General features: G+C 46.9%; 1 protein-coding gene across 1 annotated transcript in view; it reads right to left on the bottom strand.

Moving 5' to 3' along the window:
• LOC123232431 (acyl-CoA dehydrogenase family member 11-like) overlaps window positions 1-17,734 on the bottom strand; it is a 38,378-nt gene extending 20,644 nt beyond the window's left edge. The window contains exons 1-2 of the mRNA XM_044658871.1: window positions 17,516-17,734; window positions 2,604-2,836 (exon numbers count right to left, since the gene is read on the bottom strand). Coding sequence (XP_044514806.1) covers window positions 2,604-2,836; window positions 17,516-17,731 — 449 coding nt within the window. The 5' untranslated portion in view covers window positions 17,732-17,734. The remainder of the gene's footprint in view (window positions 1-2,603; window positions 2,837-17,515) is intronic.
• Window positions 17,735-19,640: the final 1,906 nt, after the last annotated feature.

The following is a 19,640-nucleotide window of genomic DNA, read 5'->3' as shown; positions in this document are numbered from 1 at the left end:
ATGATGAAACTCCTAAAATCTAGGGGCAGTAGACACTGAGGTGGTGGTCAGGTACAGGTTGTCACGGTATCTCAAGTACAGGAAGAGATTTGCAGAGAGAGATGTTTGCACCCTCTCACTCCAAGACCAGGATCCACCGATCTCCAGCCTCAGCACAGGTCAAAGACCCAGAACCCTTTCAGGATTCTTAACTGCCCCTCCTCCTGCCTCTCGCATGACTCCCTGAGAACATTCCATCCAACTGACTTATTTGTCAATCAAAAGTGATCTTCAAGCTCCCAGAGGTCCAACATAACAAAGGCGAAGTTAAGAATTATAAGGATAATAATGGTAGTTTTATTTAGAATAGTATAAATTTGGGTTAGTCAGACAGGAAGCATTAGTGTAGCCTGTGAAACACAGGAGAAGCAGTTGCTTGTGGAACTGGGGAGTTTTATTTGGGTGGAGTTAGAATCCCTTAGAGTTAGAAATCTTTTTTATCCTTATATATTTCAATGAATATTTTATTTTTATAAAAAGAGTCTCTTTAGTGTCCTTGTATCTGTCCCTGAAGGGAACTTCATCTATGAGTTTTACTTTACTTTATCACTGAAGATACTTTTGATTACATTTATCAAAAGTATCTGAGACAATTTTGAACTTATATTGGCATAGTTTTCCCAATTATTTTTTTTTAACCCTTGTACTTCGGTGTATTGTCTCATAGGTGGAAGATTGGTAAGGGTGGGCAATGGGGGTCAAGTGACTTGCCCAGGGTCACACAGCTGGGAAGTGGCTGAGGCCGGGTTTGAACCTAGGACCTCCTGTCTCTAGGCCTGACTCTCACTCCACCGAGCTACCCAGCTGCCCCTCCCAATTATTTTAATAGAAGGAACCCCCTGGGAATTGAATACAGAGAGGCTGGTTTATGGGCCATTAGCTCTGGCTAATTATTTCTTTATGACTCAGTACATAGGCTCAGCTGACAGTCATGTTTACAGGTATGGGGCATAGTGGCTTCAGTAGCAACTGGGGCCCCTCCAGAGGCAGGAAGGAAAAAGGGGTTGAGACACTTCTTGGCTACAAAGCCTCTTTCCCTGCATGATTGCTTTGGGGGATAGTTGGGCAGGCATTCTGGTTTTGTCTAGCCAGTACTTTCACTGAAGTAGGGGAATCCAAGTGTGGGAACTCCTTCCACCAACACATAGTCACTTCATTTTATAGATGGGGAAACTGAGGCCAAGAGAGATCAAGTGCCTTGCTCAAGGATACATAGGCAGTCATCATCAGAGGTGGTATATGAAGTCAGATTTCTGGCTAGGTTCACAGCTAGAGTAAGTCAGAAGCAGAAGCAGAACTCAGACTCTCCTCACTCCAAGGCCAGTCCTCCATCCACTATGCCACTCATACCCAACCCCTGCAAGTATTATTATCTCCTAACTAGAAGTAAAGGACAAGAGCTCTTACTCCTTAGGTGATGTGTAAATGGAATTAACTCACCTTTATTCATTCTTTAGACTTTAGCCACCAGGAATATGTCACTCCACCCAACTTAGAATTAAGTGGCTAGGGGGGAGGTCTATGACCCACATGTGCTAGTAAGTGACAAATCAAAAACAAGTGACTGTTCCCTGGGCAGTCCAAAACAAGGTTGAGACTGTCTTTTGTCCACATAGAACTGAAGGGTGGATGCAGGAAGTGCCAAAAAGAACTTTTAAATATGATGGTAACTTCCTGTAGAGGGGATTTGGCCTTTTGAACCTGACCGTGAAGGATTTGGGTTGAGACCTCAGACTGCTTCCTTTTGAGTTGTCACATGAGTAAGTTAGGCTGACTCCCTTTCCTTTTCCTTGGCGTTTCTGGAGGCCTTAGCCTCAAAAAGAGGCCTCTCATCATGGCTAGAAGCCTTGTTTAATTAACCTCTGTGCTCCCTTTGATGGGGCCTCTGAAGCCTTTCCTTATTCAGGCCTCCGGACTAGGCCGGAGTATCTCTCTCTCTCTCTCTCTCTCTCTCTCTCTCTCTCTCTCNTCCTGGTGAGTCTGTATATGTGACTGATTGTTCTTTCTCTCTGTCTCCCCTCTTTTTCTCTCCCCTCTTCTTTCTACCTTCTTCTCTCTCTCTCTCTCTCTCTCTCTCTCTCTCTCTCTCTCTCTCTCTCTCTCTCTCTCTCTCTCTTTCTCTCTCTCATTTTCTCTACTTTCACCCTTCCTAATTGTAAATAAACCACCATAAAAGTCATCCTGACTTGGGTCTGTTATTTTGGAATGGGGTAATCAATTCCTGGTGACCAAAACTCTTAAATATCCAGTCCAATCATAATTTTTACTTTTTACAGTGACCAAGTCATGCTAAATATTTGGGAGTTGGCCAATGACATGATAGAGAGTCTCATGAATCTTTCTGTCATGCCAAGTCAAGGGGTTGGACCAGATGGTCTCCAAGGCCCCTTCCAGCTCTAGCTCTATAATGCCATGACTCAGAGAGGGGAAGGGCCTCAGAGGGCCCAACATCATGGAGTGACTCAAGGATAGAACCAGCCCCCAGGCCTGGCTTCAAACCCAGCCCTTCTTCCTTGACTATGAGCCTCCTGGAATGGCCCTTGAATTTCCACCAAAGCTCTTACCTCCAGTTGGAGTATTTCCTCTCATAGCCTATGGCGATTAAGCCCTCCTCAGCAGAAATCCTCTTTAGTTTCTTCCAAGCTGGGCAGGTGAGGATGAGGTCTACCCGCTTCCCCCATGCATCAAACTGCTGCAGTCTTGGGGGTATCGCCTCACACTCTTGACCCAAGTTGAGGATCTCACCTGACACTCGGGCACCAAATCTCTGCAGGTCCTGGTTTGCTTCTGCAAAGACCTGCAAAGAAGCACACACATGCACCCCAGTTTGGTGTCGGACCTCCCAATTCCATTCCTTCCCTCAGGAGCAAAGAGATGGAGAAGTAGTGGCAATACCAAGAGAAGGCACTGGGTCCTAGTGGACTTAGAAGGACCTGGGTTCAAAGCCCATCTCAGAGAAGTTTCCTCATTTAAAAAGGAAGATTCTGGGGCAGCTGGGTGGTTCAATGGATTGAGAGTCAGGCCTAGAGATGGGAGGTCCTAGGTTCAAATCTGGCCTCAAACACTTCCCACAGCTGTGTGACCCTGGGCAAGTCACTTGACCCCCATTGCCCACCCTTACCATTCTTCCACCTATGAGTCAATACACAGAAGTTAAGGGTTTAAAAAAAATAAAAATAAAAACAAAAACAAAAAGGAAGATTCATGAAACTATCACTAAGGCACCATGGCAGCCAGGGGGAGCAGAGTCCAGCTCCATCCAGAAAGCTTTCGGAATCTATAGGAAATGGCAGTGAGGGTAGCAGAATCCAGTTTGGTCCAGCACAGATGGCACTTAGACAGGGCAGCTGTGGGCCTCCTTATAGTGCACCAGTCAGGCTGCCCCCTCAAAGTGTAGTGTGAGCCCAAAGGCTGCCAGACTGCCCCCAAACACCAGAGTAGAACAGAATGCAAATTTCAGTCAGTGCTCTCCCCACCCCAGAAATAGAGTTCAACTTCAACGTGCAGGCAAGATCACACACACACACACACACACACACACACACACACACACACACACACACCTGGAAAAATGAATAAAAGACAAAGAAAAAACCTGACCTTAAAAAACACTTTAGTTACAAAGAAGATCAAAATACGAACCCAGAAGAGGGCCAAACAATGCCAAACAGGAACACGTGAAGACTTAAAGGAAAGTACAAAAGGATGTCAAGCCCAAAAAGAACTCTTGGAAGATCTCAAAAAGGAATTTAAAAATAATACCACTTCTTTGAAGGATCATTACAAAACCTAAATGCATTTATGTACACAAATCCCTTTGGAAACCTAAAGACACTATGAAAATGTCAGTTCTTTTGATATGCTTTTGTACAGACTGTTGCCCAAGCTTGGAATTATTCTTCCCTTCAAGTTGGCCTCTTTGAAGCACTAACTTCCTTTAAGTCCCAACTGCTACCAAAAAGCCTATCTTGGTGCTCCCAGTTGCGGGGAGCAACTAGAGATTACTTTGTATATGCCCCAAGGGATTACTTTGTATATAATTTATATTTTCTCTTCAAGCATTGTTCCCTATTCCCACCCCCACAGAGTGAAAGTAGAGTATTATTTAATAAGCCTGAAGCCACAGCCAAGAGTTTCAAAAGCCTCCCAGGGGAGGTTGTGTTTGTGTTCTTCTGGAGACAAAGTTACTTTGCTGCTCAGTTACTGAGCAAAGGAACAATAGGATCACAACTTGGCTTTTGAGATATCAGTGTAGTAACTACTGGGAGGATGGATCTGAGAAGGTCTCCAGATAGGGAGAACAATGAAGAGAGACTGCTGTGACAGTCTGAGATAATTAGACTGGATTGGATGGGAAAGAGGAGTCAGAGGGTCCAGGTTCTCCACTCTGCCTTGTCCAGGTCTGGATCTCCAGCTCCTGATTTTCTCAAATATTAGATGAAGATCTTATGGCTCCTTCACAGAGTTATTGTGACAGTCATCTGAGAAGAGGAGATAGAAGCAAAGGATTTGGGGTTTGGAAGGGGTTTTAGCATTAAGCTGCTCACAGGATTATTGAGTCTAGAGCTGGAAAGAAACTCGAGAGACTCTCTAGGCCTCTCTCTAGGTTCTTCATCTTTTTGGTGTCATGGGTCCCTTGGGTAGCAATCTAGCATCTCCCACTCGAACCCCTTCCCCTTCAGCCTCTCTAGCCCTTCTCCCTCTATGTCTGCCCCCCCCCTCAGTGCCTGCCTCAGCTTCCCCACCCACTCCTTACACTCCTCCTCCTTTTCTCTGTTCCTCTGTCTCCACACTGACTTTAGACTCACTAAAGGTCAGTAACAACTCCCCTAGGGCATGTGGTAATATTAAGACAAAGCATCACTTTCCCTCCAGCTAATCTATTCCATTGATCTACCATTCTATTTCTTAGCCAGTAACAGACTGTTTTGTGATCACAGCTTTGCAGCACAGTTGGAGATCTGGTATAGCTGGGTCACCTTTCTTCACATTGTTCCCATTCATGCCTTTGATATTCTTTGATATTATTGATATTTGATCTTTCGACATGAATTCTGTTATTATTTTTTCTAACTCTAGAAAATATTTTTTGGTACATGGCAAAGAGATACTTCCACATTGGAGCTCCATCCTGGGTGATATTAGCCCAATTTGAAGCTATTTTTTGGGGGAGGGGGTTAATCCGAGCTGGGTTGGTGCAATGAATTTGATGCCTATCTTATTCTCTGAGGGAGAAAGACAATTTTTGAGGCCACCAGTAACCCTCAGAATGAAGATGAGAAACAGCAGCCTTTAAAGGACCTGAAATAATCAGACTGAAAAGATCCTGAGGACTCTGTGAGATTACATGATGCTAGGGAAGCTTCTCCAAAAGGAATGAGTAGGGGCAGCTGGGTGGCTCAGTGGATTGAGAGCCAGGCCTAGAGAGGGAAGGTCCTGGGTTCAAATCTGATCTCAGACACTGCCTAGCTGTGTGACCCTGGGCAAGTCACTTAACCCCCATTGCCTAGCCCTTACCACTCCTCTGCCTTGGAACCAATACTTAATATTGATTCTAAGATGAAAGGCAAGGGTTTAAATGACAACAAAAGGAATGAGGGACTGCTCTACTTGCCCATCTGGCTTCTCAAAGGAATCTCACCTTAAAAAGGTAGAGAAGAAGTGGAGAGATATTGAGGAGAGAATTACAGGAAGAGGAAAAAGCTGAGAAAGGTGTAAGAATAATCAATGCAGGCTGCCTGACATTTCTCTTGTCCTCTGGAATTGAGCCTGAAACTGCTCATCTCTTGGGCTCATTTTTCTTCCCTTCTTGCCTGGTACTATTATGGGATGGGCCTGAAGACCTGAGAATCATGATGAGGCAGGAAGTGGGGCTGAAAGGAGGACGAATCCCTCTAGAGGCAGGGAATAGCCCATTAACCCATTCCTGGGAGGAACTGAAAGGGACAGGGGAGGGAAGCGGTGGTGTCTGGTAGCCATAACTTTGGTTTTTCTTAGAGTAAAAAAAAAAAAAGAAAGAAAGAAAGAAAAGAAGGTGGCCAAATAAACATGAATTTTACCTTTTACACAGCTAGAGTACTGCCCCCCCCCCCCAAATCCCAAGGTCATAGGCAGTCCCATAAAACTGAAAATGCCCCATCATGGTTCCTAAGATTATTTTCCATCACTTGAAAATATCAGATACAGCAAGGTACGAAACTGGATTTAGAATGGCAGCCTGGCTGAAACCTTAGAGTTGCCATTCATTACCTGGACGATACAGGGGGAGTTCCATAACTGCTCTGTGCCTCAGTTCCCTCATCTGTAAAATCTAGGGTCCTTTCCAGCTCTCTCTGGGATCTTACATGGCAAAGGACCAGGATGAATGTGGTTTGGGGGAAGAAGAGGGAATAAAGCTATACCTGACTCTGCTGATGCTTCTGGGGAGGAGATGTTGAGGCAAGATCTTGCAGTTGTCCCCTCTACCACCCAGGTGCTAATCATTAGCTTCTCTCCTGGCCCACCCCCAGCCCATCCATCAGATTCACTGCCAGAGTAATCTTCCTTCTACACTCCTTTGCCTCAAAGCTTTCAGTGACAAATGAAGAGGTGAGAACAGAGTGGAATATTACTGTTCTGGGAGGAAGGATCCAATCTGCTGCCAAGTCTCGTCTCTTCTCCCTTGACAACATCTCTCATATTTACCCTACTTCCCCCTTACCCAGTCATCCCCCTGGTGCAGACCCTCATCCCCTCACACCAGGATTGCTGCCATGTCTGTTGGTGGGTCTCCCTGCCCTCCAGTCTCTCCCCACTCCAGTGCATCCTCCATTGGGCTGCCAGTGACCTTTCTAAAGGGCAGGGCTGGGACCAGTCCTTGCATGGACTTCAAGCTACCTGCTTGTACATCTGTACATGCTGGGCTTTCATCAGTGTCTTACAGTCCCAGGAGAGGAAACTCCTTCTCTCGTCATGACCTTTTGTGCAACTTAAGGGTCTTAGAGAGCTGCCCAGAGAGCATGAATGACTTGTCCAGGACCACACAGCCGGAAGCAAATGGAAAACTGCTTAAAAGGGACAGAGAATTCAGATTCAGACAAAAACAGCAGCTTTGAAGGTGGCTGCCTGTTCCCGGTCAGAGAAGGGCATCCTCTCCCAGACCCTGACAAGGCCATGGACCAGGCTTGCCAGTTATAACTCCTGCCATTTCCTGGTCCAGTTCATTAAGCCTCAGGCTTTTCTCAGCAGCTCCCATGCCCACACCTGCCAGGCTTCCTCTGCCTGTCAAAAGTAGGAATTAATGAATGCAGGCAAGGGGAGCTTGAAGCCCCCTCAGGGTGGGTGTGGGTGTGGGTGAAGGGTCATCCAACCTTTATTGCTGTTCAAAAAACTATCCCTCTGGGTTGGACTGATCCCATATCTCAGGGTGGGCAGGGGGTGCCAGCTGTTTCTGTCCTGGAATTGTTTCATATGTGTTAAAATCATTATCTGGGATAAGATGGATGCCACCTTGACTGATAGGGATGGCAGTTGAGAATTTGGAATGTTCCCAGATGTCATGAGCCAGGGGCTAAAGTAGGTTGGTTCCACCCTATAAATACCCCCTAGGAGCAACAGTTGAGGGTCTGAGAACTCAGAGCTGAGAGTTGAGCAAACTTCTCTTGGAGCAAGAACTGGGACAGAGGGAGGTGAAGGGAGGAAGAGGGCAGGCCTTAACTTGTAACCTGTACCAGACTGAGAGAGAACTAGGGATCAGTACCATTGATAGTAGAGCAGAGAGTGTATAGAGATCATCTATCAACATCAACATCAATAGCCTTCCCTAATCTCTGGCTTGGCTGTGGCCAGGCCAAGTCAGAGTTAGTGAGAGGGTGAAGACCTCCAGCCTCTACCAGTCTAGCAATCTCCAGTCCTGATCAATGATTAGCTTATTAGCCAAACAATAGCAATAGGGTTCCCAAATCCTCAAACCTATTACCTTGTTTTCCTTTCCTCATTAAGAGTTAATACAGTGTTTTATCAACAAGTACCTTTTCTGAGCAGTTATTCTATCACAGCCCTTAGGAAGGGGAGAATCAATAAGCAGTCAGATACCAATATTTCCAATAGCCAATCAATAGCCTATTAACAACTAATCCAACCTCAGGTTGGGCCTAGTGAGGTTAAGCATCTACCTAACCTCTCAGGGGTCCCAACCTGGGCAACTGTTAGAAGGAAGCCACTGACAGGCTTAACCAACCAAGCCTGTCAGGGAGAAGAGGGATAGATTACATCCATAGCTATTGTGAGAGGAGTGAGTGTTCCTCCCTCACCAATTATAGCTGGCTTAGGCCTTGGGCACTTGATCCCTCCTTCATTCTTACTGTCTCTAAGATCTATATATCATCCATCCTCCCAGATATAGAGCGGAACTCTATAGGGAGATATACAAAGATATATATATATATATCCTGTCTCATTCTTTTTAATGTATGGAGCAAACTTTCTTTCCTGGTCCTTGTTCTCCTCCCCTCCTCCTCCTCAGGTAGCCAGATAGGCTAAAAGTCAAGTTGGGAACCCTAACCCTTCTCACTTTGAAAAACAATTAACAACCAAAATAAAAAAAAAAAGAAAAACAACTAACAACCAAATTCTTTTTCTGACACAAATAGGGCACTGATTCCTAAACCAGGCAGACCAAAAACACAGAGAGTAAACTATAGCCCAATCTCTTTAATGAACTTAGAGGTAAAAATCTTAAATAGAATACTAGCAAAGAGACTACAGCAAATTATCACAAAGATTATTCACTACGACCAAGTGGGATTTATACCAGAAATGCAGGACTGGTTTAAGAAATCAAAACTAGCAATAATCACATGAAAAAAATGTCCTAAACCCCTCCTTATTAGGGAAATGCCAATCAAAACAACTCTGAAGTACCTCCTCATACCTAGCAGGTTGGCCAATATGACAGCAAAGGAAAGTAATAAATGTTGGAGGGGATGTGGCAAAATTGGGATACTAATGCACTGCTGGTGAAGTTGTGAATTGACCCAACCATTCTGGAGGGCAATTTGGAACTATATCCAAAGGGTTTTAAAAGAATGTCTGCCCTTTGATCCAGCCATTCCACTCTTGGGTTTGTACCCCAAAGAGATCATAAAAAATATTTGTACAAAAATATTCATAGCCGTGTTCTTTGTGGTGGTACAAAATTGGAAAATGAAGGAGTGTCCCATAATTGGAGAAAGGCTGAACAAATTGTGGTATCTGATGGTGATGGAATACTATTGTGTTGTAAGTAGTGATGAACTGGAAGATTTCTATATGAACTGATGCAGAATGAAATGAGCAGAACCAGGAGAACATTGTACACAGAAAGTAAAACATCGTGGAATGATCGGATGTAATGGATTCTATTACTAGCAGCAATGGACAATCCTGAGGGACTTATGAGAAAGAACACTATGCACATTGAGAGAAAGAATTGTTGGGGTAGAGATGCAGAAGAAAAACATAAGACTATCACTTGTTTATATGGATATGTGACTTGGGGTTTTGGTTCTAAAAGATTACTTTACTGCAAAAATATAACCCAGTAGAATTGTTTGTTGGCTCCAGGAAGAGATGGGAAGAGGGGAGGGAAAGACAATGAATCATGTAAACATGGAAAAATATTTTTAAAAAACCAACCAACACATGAAGACACCAATAAAAACTTCTTGGAAACAAAACCAAGTGAAAAAACCAGCCACGCCAGCGAGGTAGTCAATATCCAGAGGCATGCCCAAGAACTTCAGACAACTAGGTCTGGCGTCTGTTTTAGTGGGTAATGGGGAACAGTATTAGGGTATTGGGAGACAATGTCAGATATAAGACCAACTGAATATTTTGGACCAGTAATAAGGGTTCTACACTGTGGCTCAAAGGGCCAGAATTGAACTCTGACCAGGTCAGAGCCTGGTCTAGGGTCAGCACACAGACCACTCAGTCACAGATTAGAGTAGAGTAAATGGAGAGGTGTAATTTATTCTCAAAGAGAAGTCTGGAGGGGAAAGAGATTCCCTGTCGCTGTATTACTAGCTAAATACCCCAGGAACTAAACCTGCATGAGAAGGGTCTTCAGAGATTTGATGGTCTACTCTTACTTCCCTCTCCTTTCTCACCTAAACCCCAGATCCCTATTTCTAGCTACCCTACACTAACCAAACCTCTCTTGAATGTTATTCGAGGTACTGGTCTGTGGCAGATTAGACAGGGACCCAAGGGAGGGTCTCAGATCCAACTGGACCCAGACCTCTGCTTACTGACAATGCATAATTGAAAGGATCGAATAACAATATAGGGATTAAAGGTGTTGTCCCAATTCACAGAAAAAGAGGCCTAGGGATGTTAAATTTCTTAGAGGGTGTATGGGATAGTAGATAGAGAATGGAGATTGTTGGGCTAAGAGTCTCTTCCAATTCACCAAGCCAAGATCAGAGGGGACGTCTGTCCCTTCCACTCAGCTGGCTCCTTACTGGGGTAGGTGTAGACCAGGGCAAGACCAGGATGTAATAGAGCAGAGGGGACAGGGCCCTCAGCTAGGAGGCCGAGGACCTAATCCAAATCCCAGCTCTTGGTAAATTCCAGTTTCCTGATTTCTCAAAAAATAGTAAAACCAGGCAGTTGACCAGAGAACATCTCCTTCCCTTCTACCAACCAGCATCCTCTTTTGCCTTTCTCCTCTCCAGTCTTTCTTCTGGGAAAAGCTTAGAAGCTCCACGTTCCTCAGGTCTTATCTCCTAGATATGTCCCTATGATTCCTGGAATAGAAGTTCCTCCCAGTCTGGTACTAAAGGTCCTTCCCAATCTTTGGGCAATTTGTTTTTCTAGACTGATTCTACACTACTCCCACTCAGACATGGGCTGTTCTGGCCAACCTGGCCTCCTGTCCGTGGGGGATGGAGAACAGCCTTTGGGTCATGGAGTGGGTACATCAGGAGGAGTGTGTGTTAATCATTGAGCGATGACGAGATGAATGAATAGTAGATGTTGGCTGTTCATGGGGGCTCAGCCTGGAGAAGAGGAGCAGAAGTGAACTGTCCCAGGGCATCTGGAAACTGTATTATTGAAAACCAGGAGATTGGGGGTGGGGTGTGCCAGAGCCAGGGGGCAAAGTCTGCCTGGAGAAGCTTTATGTGGCTGGAGAGATTGCCTGCGGTGGGTTGGGGCAGGGGAGAGTGGACAGGAAGGGCAAGGAGAACAGGACCGAGCGAGGGCTGTACATTGATTGAATATCAATTGGCCAACAGGCAAGTATCACTCTGGGCACTGCCCCAGTTACGTGGGATGTTGAGAAAGACAAACATAATCTTGCCTTGGAAAGAGCTTAGCTTCTTAGATGGGCCAGGAAAATGGACAACAGTCTGAGATCTAGGCTTCGAAAACGAGGGGAGCAGGCAAGGTCTCCCATTGGAGCTGGGTCTTAAACGAAAGAGATGCTCAAAGTCCAAACTGAAGGGATGGAACATTCCAGGCAACGGCCATAAAATAATGTGGAGAATCTCTCAGCTCAGAAACCCCACAGAGATAGGGTTGCTGAACTGAAGGCGTCTGGCATCTGGGAGCCAAAGAAGCTTAAGGGAGAGAAGAATCGTCTTTGGTCAGCCAGCCAATCAGGCTTCCAAGGCAATAGGATTAGACATTCTATTTTATTCTATTCTGTATGCCATATTTTAGCACTGAAGGGGTCCCAGAACTCTCTTCTCCACCAGAGGGACAGTGATGAAGGTTGAACAACTGCTGATGCTGGGAAAAGAAGAGAGGGTCAGCTTCCGATGACTCATCTCCTGAAGAGGTGTGCCACGTGGCTGTGAACAGGACTCTGGGAGTTCTTTTTCCCTTCAGCCCCTTCACAGAGTTTCCAGTTTCGATTTCAGGTCTTAATTCACTGTTGGTTATCCACAGAAAGACACTCCTTCCCATGAGGGATGCGATTTCACTGATGCGGAGATGATACACGCCCGACCTGCCCATGTCAGCCCTTCCTATATCCTTGACCCTTCTGGGTTGTCCCCCAAGTTTGCCTAAAGGGCAATGCACTGGGGGGGCTTCCTCAGGGACTTCTGTCCATCTCTAGCTGGAGAATTGTGTGCTTGTCCAGTTCCTTTCCTTCCCTTATTTGTTTTAATACTTGGAAGAGTAGTTTGATGCTATCTACTCGTTCCGCAGAATCAGCATCTTTCTTTGTTGTTGTAATCCAGTTGAACCATTGCCACAGGTGAGAGGAAACATTTTTCAAGGAATTGCCAGATTGTGAAGATTATGGCTGTGGCAGTTGGGATGAAGCAAATACCTTCAGCCAGGGTCAGAGCACACCATTTATAAGAATCGTAGATGTTCAGAACTTGGTGCACGAAACCAGGGACCCTTATAAACCCCAAATCCATAACACCTTGCACAAGAGACCATGAGGTCATCGAGATGCTCCATAGGATGAATGCCATCCTAGCTAACTTCATTTTGGTGGTAGCAGAAGATTTTAGGTAGTTCACTAACTTTGCTCGCCAATTAACACAAAGATATTGACGGTCCCTCATGGGCTCTTCCAGACTGATTTCTTGCTCTTCCATTGACCAGTTCATTCCCCCCCCACACACACACACAGCCTTCCCCTTCCTTCTTTTTAATCCAGTCTTGGGAGGAAGGAAACCCCAGGCTGGATTGACTTTGGGAACCTTGAAAGCTCTCATGATGACCTTGGACTTCTTCTGAAACAAAGGCCTTGTTTTCTCGAGCCAATATTCTTCGGGTTTTGCACGGCTATGAGTCATGGAGCTCTGCAGTCTCCAAAGACTCGAAGGTGAGGATCACCCAGAGGGGAATGGAGAGAGACACACACACATGGTGGGTGGGCGTAAGCCGACTGCGGCATATTACGAATCAAGATTCATGCAGTGGCGGGAAGGATGTCCAAAACCAGGATATAAAAACAGGATGTGAGGGTCTGGTGTTTTTGAAAGATCATTTTGATCTGACTGAAAACCATGGAAAGATGCCACAAGAGTAACAGCTATCGATATGGGCTTTACAGCCTACAAAAGCACTTTCCACCTATCATCTCATTTGACCTTCACAACAACCGTATAGGCATTATCATCCCCATTTTACAGATGAGGAAACCGAGGCATAAGATGTCCTATGACCTCTCCATGTTCCTGCTATTAGTGTCAGAGATGGCACAGGGATTTGAACTCAGGTCTTCTCATCTAACTCTATCCACTAAACCCCTCAAAAGCATTACCATTATAGTTGATCCAAAGGCAATTGATGCCCATGGTTGGCACAGGGCTGCAGTATGTAAATTGTGCTGGCTTGTTCATGAGAAGAGATAAGAACGTTCTCTCCATTGCTTCTCACTGTGCATGGCACATAGTAGGTACTCAGTAAATGTCTGCTGAGTGTTGGTTGACCGTTTGGAAAAGGAAGTGAGGAAGCCATGGGGGAGAAGTGAGATATCGTTAACCAACTGCCCAAATGCCACCCTGGGGCCTGAAGGAAGGCATCTGGGCTGACCTGTGGGCTTCTAAGGAGGATTCATGGGAGAACTAGGGTGGGAACCACAGAGGACCACAATGCACCGACGGGTGGTGATCTGTACGTAAGGGCCAGATTCCCACATGGAAAAGATTAAGTATCTAAATAGTCAACCCGATGTAATTTTACAACCAAGAAGTTGTTTGGAGGGTCAGAGGATCCTGGATCCGAGTTGAAAGGGATCTCAGAGACCATCTGGTCCAACTCTCTTCTTTTACAGATAAGGAAATGGGGGCTCAGGGAAGTCAAGCAATTTCCCCAAAATGACACAGGGAGGAGGAATCTGAGGTGGGATTTGAACCTAGACCCTCTGCTTCAGAGACAGTGATCTTTCCACTCTACCTTAGGTGAATGAAAGGCCGCCGAAAGGTCTCCAGGGTCGTCTTATTTGAAAATGGCTTCATTAAAACCAACTCGATTGGGGGGGCAGCTGGGTAGTTCAATGGATTGAGAGCCAGGCCTAGAGACGGGAGGTCCTGGGTTCAAATCTGGCCTCAGACACTTCCCAGCTGGGTGACCCTGGGCAAGTCACTTGACCCCCATTGCCTACCCTTACCACTCTTCCTCCAAGGAGCCAACACACAGAAGTTAAGGGTTAAAAAAAAACAAAACAAAAAACTCGATTCTCGGCCAGTTTTTTATTTTGTTCTGAAAGGAAACCTGCCAACAAACGGTCTGCTCGGTCAGGGGTGGTTTCTGCCATATTCTCATCACAGAAAGGACGATAAAGGGACGGCTCATGGGGAGGGAAGCATCTGAGTATGAAAATGAACAACAGCGTTGATTAAGCCCTAATTCCTCTGGACGGCTTTAATCAAAAGAACAGTGGAATCAGGCTTCTGGGAACGCCTTTGATTGGAAAAATGGGGAGCTGAGCCTCAAGGGTTTGTTTCCACAGCAGCAGGGCCCGGGTGGCAGCGCAATGACTGCGAGATGTGAAGCTTTCATTTTTTTAAAGAACCAAATGAGGCTAACTTGAAGCAGAAGGAACGTTATTGGAAAGACATGCACCTGACACCCTGATTTCTTATCACTTCTTCTGGGCCTCCAAAGAGGTCTCGGCCTTGGATCTGGGCGGGCCTCAGCTCTTTCCCAGCATGCCTGCCTTGGGGAACACCACCCACGTCCTAGTTATCCCTTCCAGGGGCCCGCCTTGAGCAGGGCCAGCCCAGGAAATTTGGAGCCTTTCAGTGACCATCTGATGCCCGCGTCCTGCCATACTGCTCTTCGGTTTTCCCAGCCACTCCCTGGGTCTTGTGGAGGCGGGCACCTATGCCAATCCCGCCAAGTGTGCCTGGAATTCAGAGAGGGCACTGATGGAATCTGGAGAGGATAAACAAGCCTGTTCAGAGACCACTTGGCAATCAGCGTTTCTTAAGGGATCAGACTGGCAGCCCTAGGACTAAACATCTCATCAGAGAGAGCAACACTTAAGGTGAGAGATGGAGCCAGCCGACAGCACGGCTAGCTCTTGTTATTCTTGGAGGCAAGGCCATCTGGTGGAGAGAACACCAGGCTGGCTGCTCGGAAGAGGCATTCGGCCAGCCCAACAGTATTAACTCTCTAATTTTAATAATAATAACATATATGTCATATACACACACATACATGTATATATACACAGACATAATAATAATGGCGAGAGCCAGCAAACCCTGGCTGTGTGTTCTTGGGGAAGTGCCATACCCTCTCGGTATCTCAGGAAACTCTAACATTATATAGTTAGGGAGTCAAAGTACCAATCAGCATGGTAGAAGAGGCTTCCTCAGTGAGTCTCCCATGCAAATGGCATACATGTATGGGTGGAGGTATGTATATGGCCATGTACAACAATATATTTCAAAAGTTTGTAGGATTTTGATGCCTTCTACTCAATGATTAATTATTGATTATGGATTAATTATTGATTACATAATAATTTAATAATTACTTAAATATCAATTATTAATGATTCTATGTGATTTCATCTCTGTGGGAAATTCCCTCCACCATTGTGCAGGTAACATACATAGCTGCCAGCCCTGGATGACGATGGACAAATGGATGGATGGATAGATGGAGAGAAATAAAGGAAATAGGTGGATTCCATAGAGAGGTGGAGAGATATATGGAAGGGGAGAGGGATAGAGAGATGGATGAATGGATTTGGAGAAATAAAGGAAACAGGTATATTAGATAGATGGATATGGATGAAAGAACAGATAGATGAATAGACATAGATAGTGAGATAGATGGCTAGGCGAGGGACAGATAGATGGGTAAATGGAAACAGAGAGACAAAGGAAATATGTGGATTAGATGGATAGATGGAAGGATAGATTACATGGTTAGAGAGATGGATGGATGGATAGATGAAGGGATGGAGAGAAAGATGGTTGGTGAGACAGTCAGAGTGAGTATTTATTAAGTGGAACCCTGCTTAGCAGAGTCTTTCCTCCATTTTCCACCAGCCACACCACTTTTGGTCTTCTTCAGACTCTCACATCTTCCTGCCTCTGGAAATTCATCCCTAGAAAATCTAATGCTGCCAAGATCGACTCTGCCTCATCCTCCCTTCTCCACAGTCCCCTCCAACCCTCTGATTGGATCCTCTGGCTGAGGGCAGGGTGGTAGGCTCCAGGGCCTCTATTTAAGGAGGAATCTGAACATGCACTTTCCCTCACTTCCCACCAGCTCTGCCCCTTCGGGATTTCCTTAGTGTTCTCTGTCATGCCCCTTTCTCTCATCATCCCCACTCCCCAGCTTCCTGTCGTGCCTGGTCTTCTCCCATTAGATTGTAAGCTCTTCAAGGGCAGGGGCTGTCTTTGTTTTTATTTGTATTCCCATGGCTTAGTCCAGTCTTCCTTTCCCCCAGCACAAAGTAGGGTCTTAACAAACATGTATTGACTTGATTGTGCTCCAGCGTCTTGCTCAGGTATTAGAGGAGGACCTTGAAGGAATGGAGGTACAGTATGATACCTCTATTGCCATCACCATTAGAACATCCCTGGGGCGATGCAGGGATTCTCCTCAAAGACTGGCCATTGCAGCCCATCCTGTGATTTCTTGTGAGTCAGGCAGGGAACATTTCTTGAGCCCCTTCTGTGTGCCAGGCGCACCCGGTAATTCTTGGTTATTCCAAACTGGTCTTTTATCCAATCATTTCATTTTGGGACCTAGATTACTGAATGCCTCCGACTTGACTCCTTCCATGCCCTCCCTGCCCGCTGTGCCAGGGCTGCTAAGATACAGCATAGAAGCTGGCATGTCAGGCAGCAGGGGGTAAGAAGGGCCCCCAGGCTGGCTCCAGAGGCACGGATCCAGGCCTGTCTCATCTTTTCCTCCATCCCACCCTGCCAAGATGCCCTTCCTCTGCTTCCCCTTCCCTCTCTGCTCCTCTGGTTCCCTCAACATGCCTCTGGGGATGGGCGCCCTTGCTAGCTTTCTTTTTCTTGGCTTAATTTTTTTTCTTTTCAATTACACATAGAAACAGTTTTTGACAATTGTTTTCTGACACTCTGCAAGATTTGCAGATTCTCTCCCTCTTCTTGTCCCTCCTCCACCCCTTCCCGCTATAGGTTACACCAACGCTTTCATGCAATATGGATTCCCATCTCCCCCATGCCATGACAGAAGGCACCTATACACAGACAATAAAACACCTCAGGAAGGAAACAGAGAATCTGCACTCCCGCCCCAACAGCTCCTTCTCGGGTTCTGGAGGGCTTGTTTTTGGCACCACGAATCCCTCAGGGTTATCTTGGGACTTGCTTTGCTGACTACAGTTCAGCGCTTCACAACTGGTCATTTCTGGGAGGGCAGAGGCTTCTCTCCTGGTTCTGCTCACTTCAGCAGCTACTCTGCTGGGACCTGCTGCCCCTGGGGGCCCCGCCCACCCCACCCCGGCCAAGGCCACTCAGCTCAGTGCTTGCCACCCCCCTGTTTGTCCTCCACACACCTGGGGGGGCAGATGCCTCTTCAGATAGCCCCTCAGCAAAGCGTCCTCCAGATACTGGTTGCCAAGGCTGGGCTGCCCTTGGAAAAATGTGCCAATGACGGCTCTGGCAAAGGGAACGACGTCTTCCTCAGCCAGGTGGCTCTTTCTCCTGGGCCCCCAGGCAGGGGCTCGCTGGAGCAGCTGAGCCAGCAGGGGCTGGTTCCGCCTGAGCATCATGGGCTCCTTTGCCCCGGGGCACTGGACTGACCTGGAGCTGGAGGGAGCAGCTCCCTTTTCCTGGGCTGCCTGGTTTGAGAGCTGTTAGGACCTTTGGAGCCCTCCCTTGATCCCTCCCCAGCCCCTCCCCTTGAACTCTCCCTCTCTTCCTTCCTATTGTCCCCCCCCTCCCCCTTTTTTTTCTTCTTGGCCCCATGATTCACAGGGTAGTGTGCTGGATGCAGACTCAGATGTGTCCTAGCTGTGTGATCTCATTTTACTGAACTCAGTTTCCCTATCTGTAAAATGAAAATGCTGGGCTCAAAGACCTTCAAGATCCCTTCCAGATCTAAATCTGCAAGCCAAAGATCCTCTCCCTCCTCTTCTCACTTCTATCCTGTCTTCCTTTGTTTGGTTCACCGGTTTCCTTCCCCCTCCCTAAACCCTCTCTTTCCTTGTGATCCCTCCCCTGACTCAGTGGCACTAAGGCCCCCCCTCCCCCAAGGGATGCCCAACTAGGGAGCAGAGGAACCCAGTTTTCTGGTTCCACATCCCGCTTCCCCATGTCCCCCCAACTCCCACCCCAAATTTCCTGAGGGAGGGGTTCTTGGAGTAAGGAGAGAAGGGCTGCATAAAAGAACCCCCCATAGATATAACTGGCATCAATCAATCCGCATTTATTAAGCGCCCACTGTGTTCCGGGCACTGGACTAAGCGCTGGGAACACAAGAAGAGGCCATCTAGTCCAGTGCCCCCATTTTACAAAAGTCCACAGAGGCGCAGAGAGGTGAAGGGCTTTGCTCAGCAGAGCTGGGTCTTGAACCCAGATCCCTGAAAGGGAAGCAGCCTGCGCAGTCACCGAGCTGGTGGGAGAGGATTTTCTCTTTACATATTCATGAGGTGCGGCTAGTCTCCGAGCAGAGGCTCCACTAATTTCTCCAGAAGCTGGGCGGGGAGGACGTGGGCTCCCAGAGCCTCTGAACCCGAAGTTTAGGAAGCCTAAACCATTGTTTGAGCGCCTCCCTCCGGCTAGGAGTGTCTTAGGCACTGGTGAGAGAAGTACTAAAGGGAAGCGCCTCTGCCCTCTGGGAGCTTACAGTCTGCAGGCGGATACTCAGGTCACACCAGTCAATACAAGAGATAAAGCACCCAAAGTCACTAAGGAGGATGGCAGCATCTTGGGAAGGCTCTCGGCCTCTCGGCCTCAGTCTCCTCATTTGTAAAATGGGGTTAATGCCTAGAGTCATGAATGCCCTGGAATTGGAAGAATCAAATGAGACGATGAATGTAAAGCTCTGAAAATGGTCGAACCCTGTACGGATGACTTTATCACCACATTCCCCATAAAGGCTTTCCTGGAAAGGACTCTAAAAAACCCTGCACAAGCCACGTTCTTCATTACGTTTCTGGTCTCACCCCCAAGGGTAGAATTGTAGGCATTTGAGCCCGGTTGCAAATAGGGAAACCAAGGCACAGAATGGGGAAGACGTTTGCTTCTGGACGTTGTGGGCAGCAGAGAGAATCTCTGAATCCCGGCTGTGGGGAAGGTGAGATAGGAATGTCCCTGGGGTCAGTGAGAGCCCTCGGCCACTTAGCCTTGTGCCCAGCCATGCTTTTAGATAAAGAGTTAGAACAAGGTGATAAGGACATCCGAGCTCTTCTCCAGGACCTCCTGGGGCTGCCAGCCAGAGAGCTTTTGCAATGCAGCCCAGTTAGGACTTGAAGAGGAGACCTCCACAGAGGAAGCAGCAGCAGCAGGAAGCAGCAGCAGCAGCAGCAGCAGGAGGAGGAGGAGGAAGCAGGAAGCAGCAGCAGCAGCAGGAAGCAGCAGCAGCAGCAGGAAGCAGCAGCAGCAGCAGCAGCAGGAGGAGGAAGCAGCAAGCAGCAGCAGCAGCAGCAGCAGCAGCAGCAGCAGCAGCAGCAGCAGCAG

Source organism: Gracilinanus agilis, chromosome 1 (assembly GCF_016433145.1).
Source record: "Gracilinanus agilis isolate LMUSP501 chromosome 1, AgileGrace, whole genome shotgun sequence".
NCBI classification, from domain to species: Eukaryota; Metazoa; Chordata; class Mammalia; order Didelphimorphia; family Didelphidae; genus Gracilinanus; species Gracilinanus agilis.
This window is presented reverse-complemented; position numbering and strand designations above follow the sequence as displayed.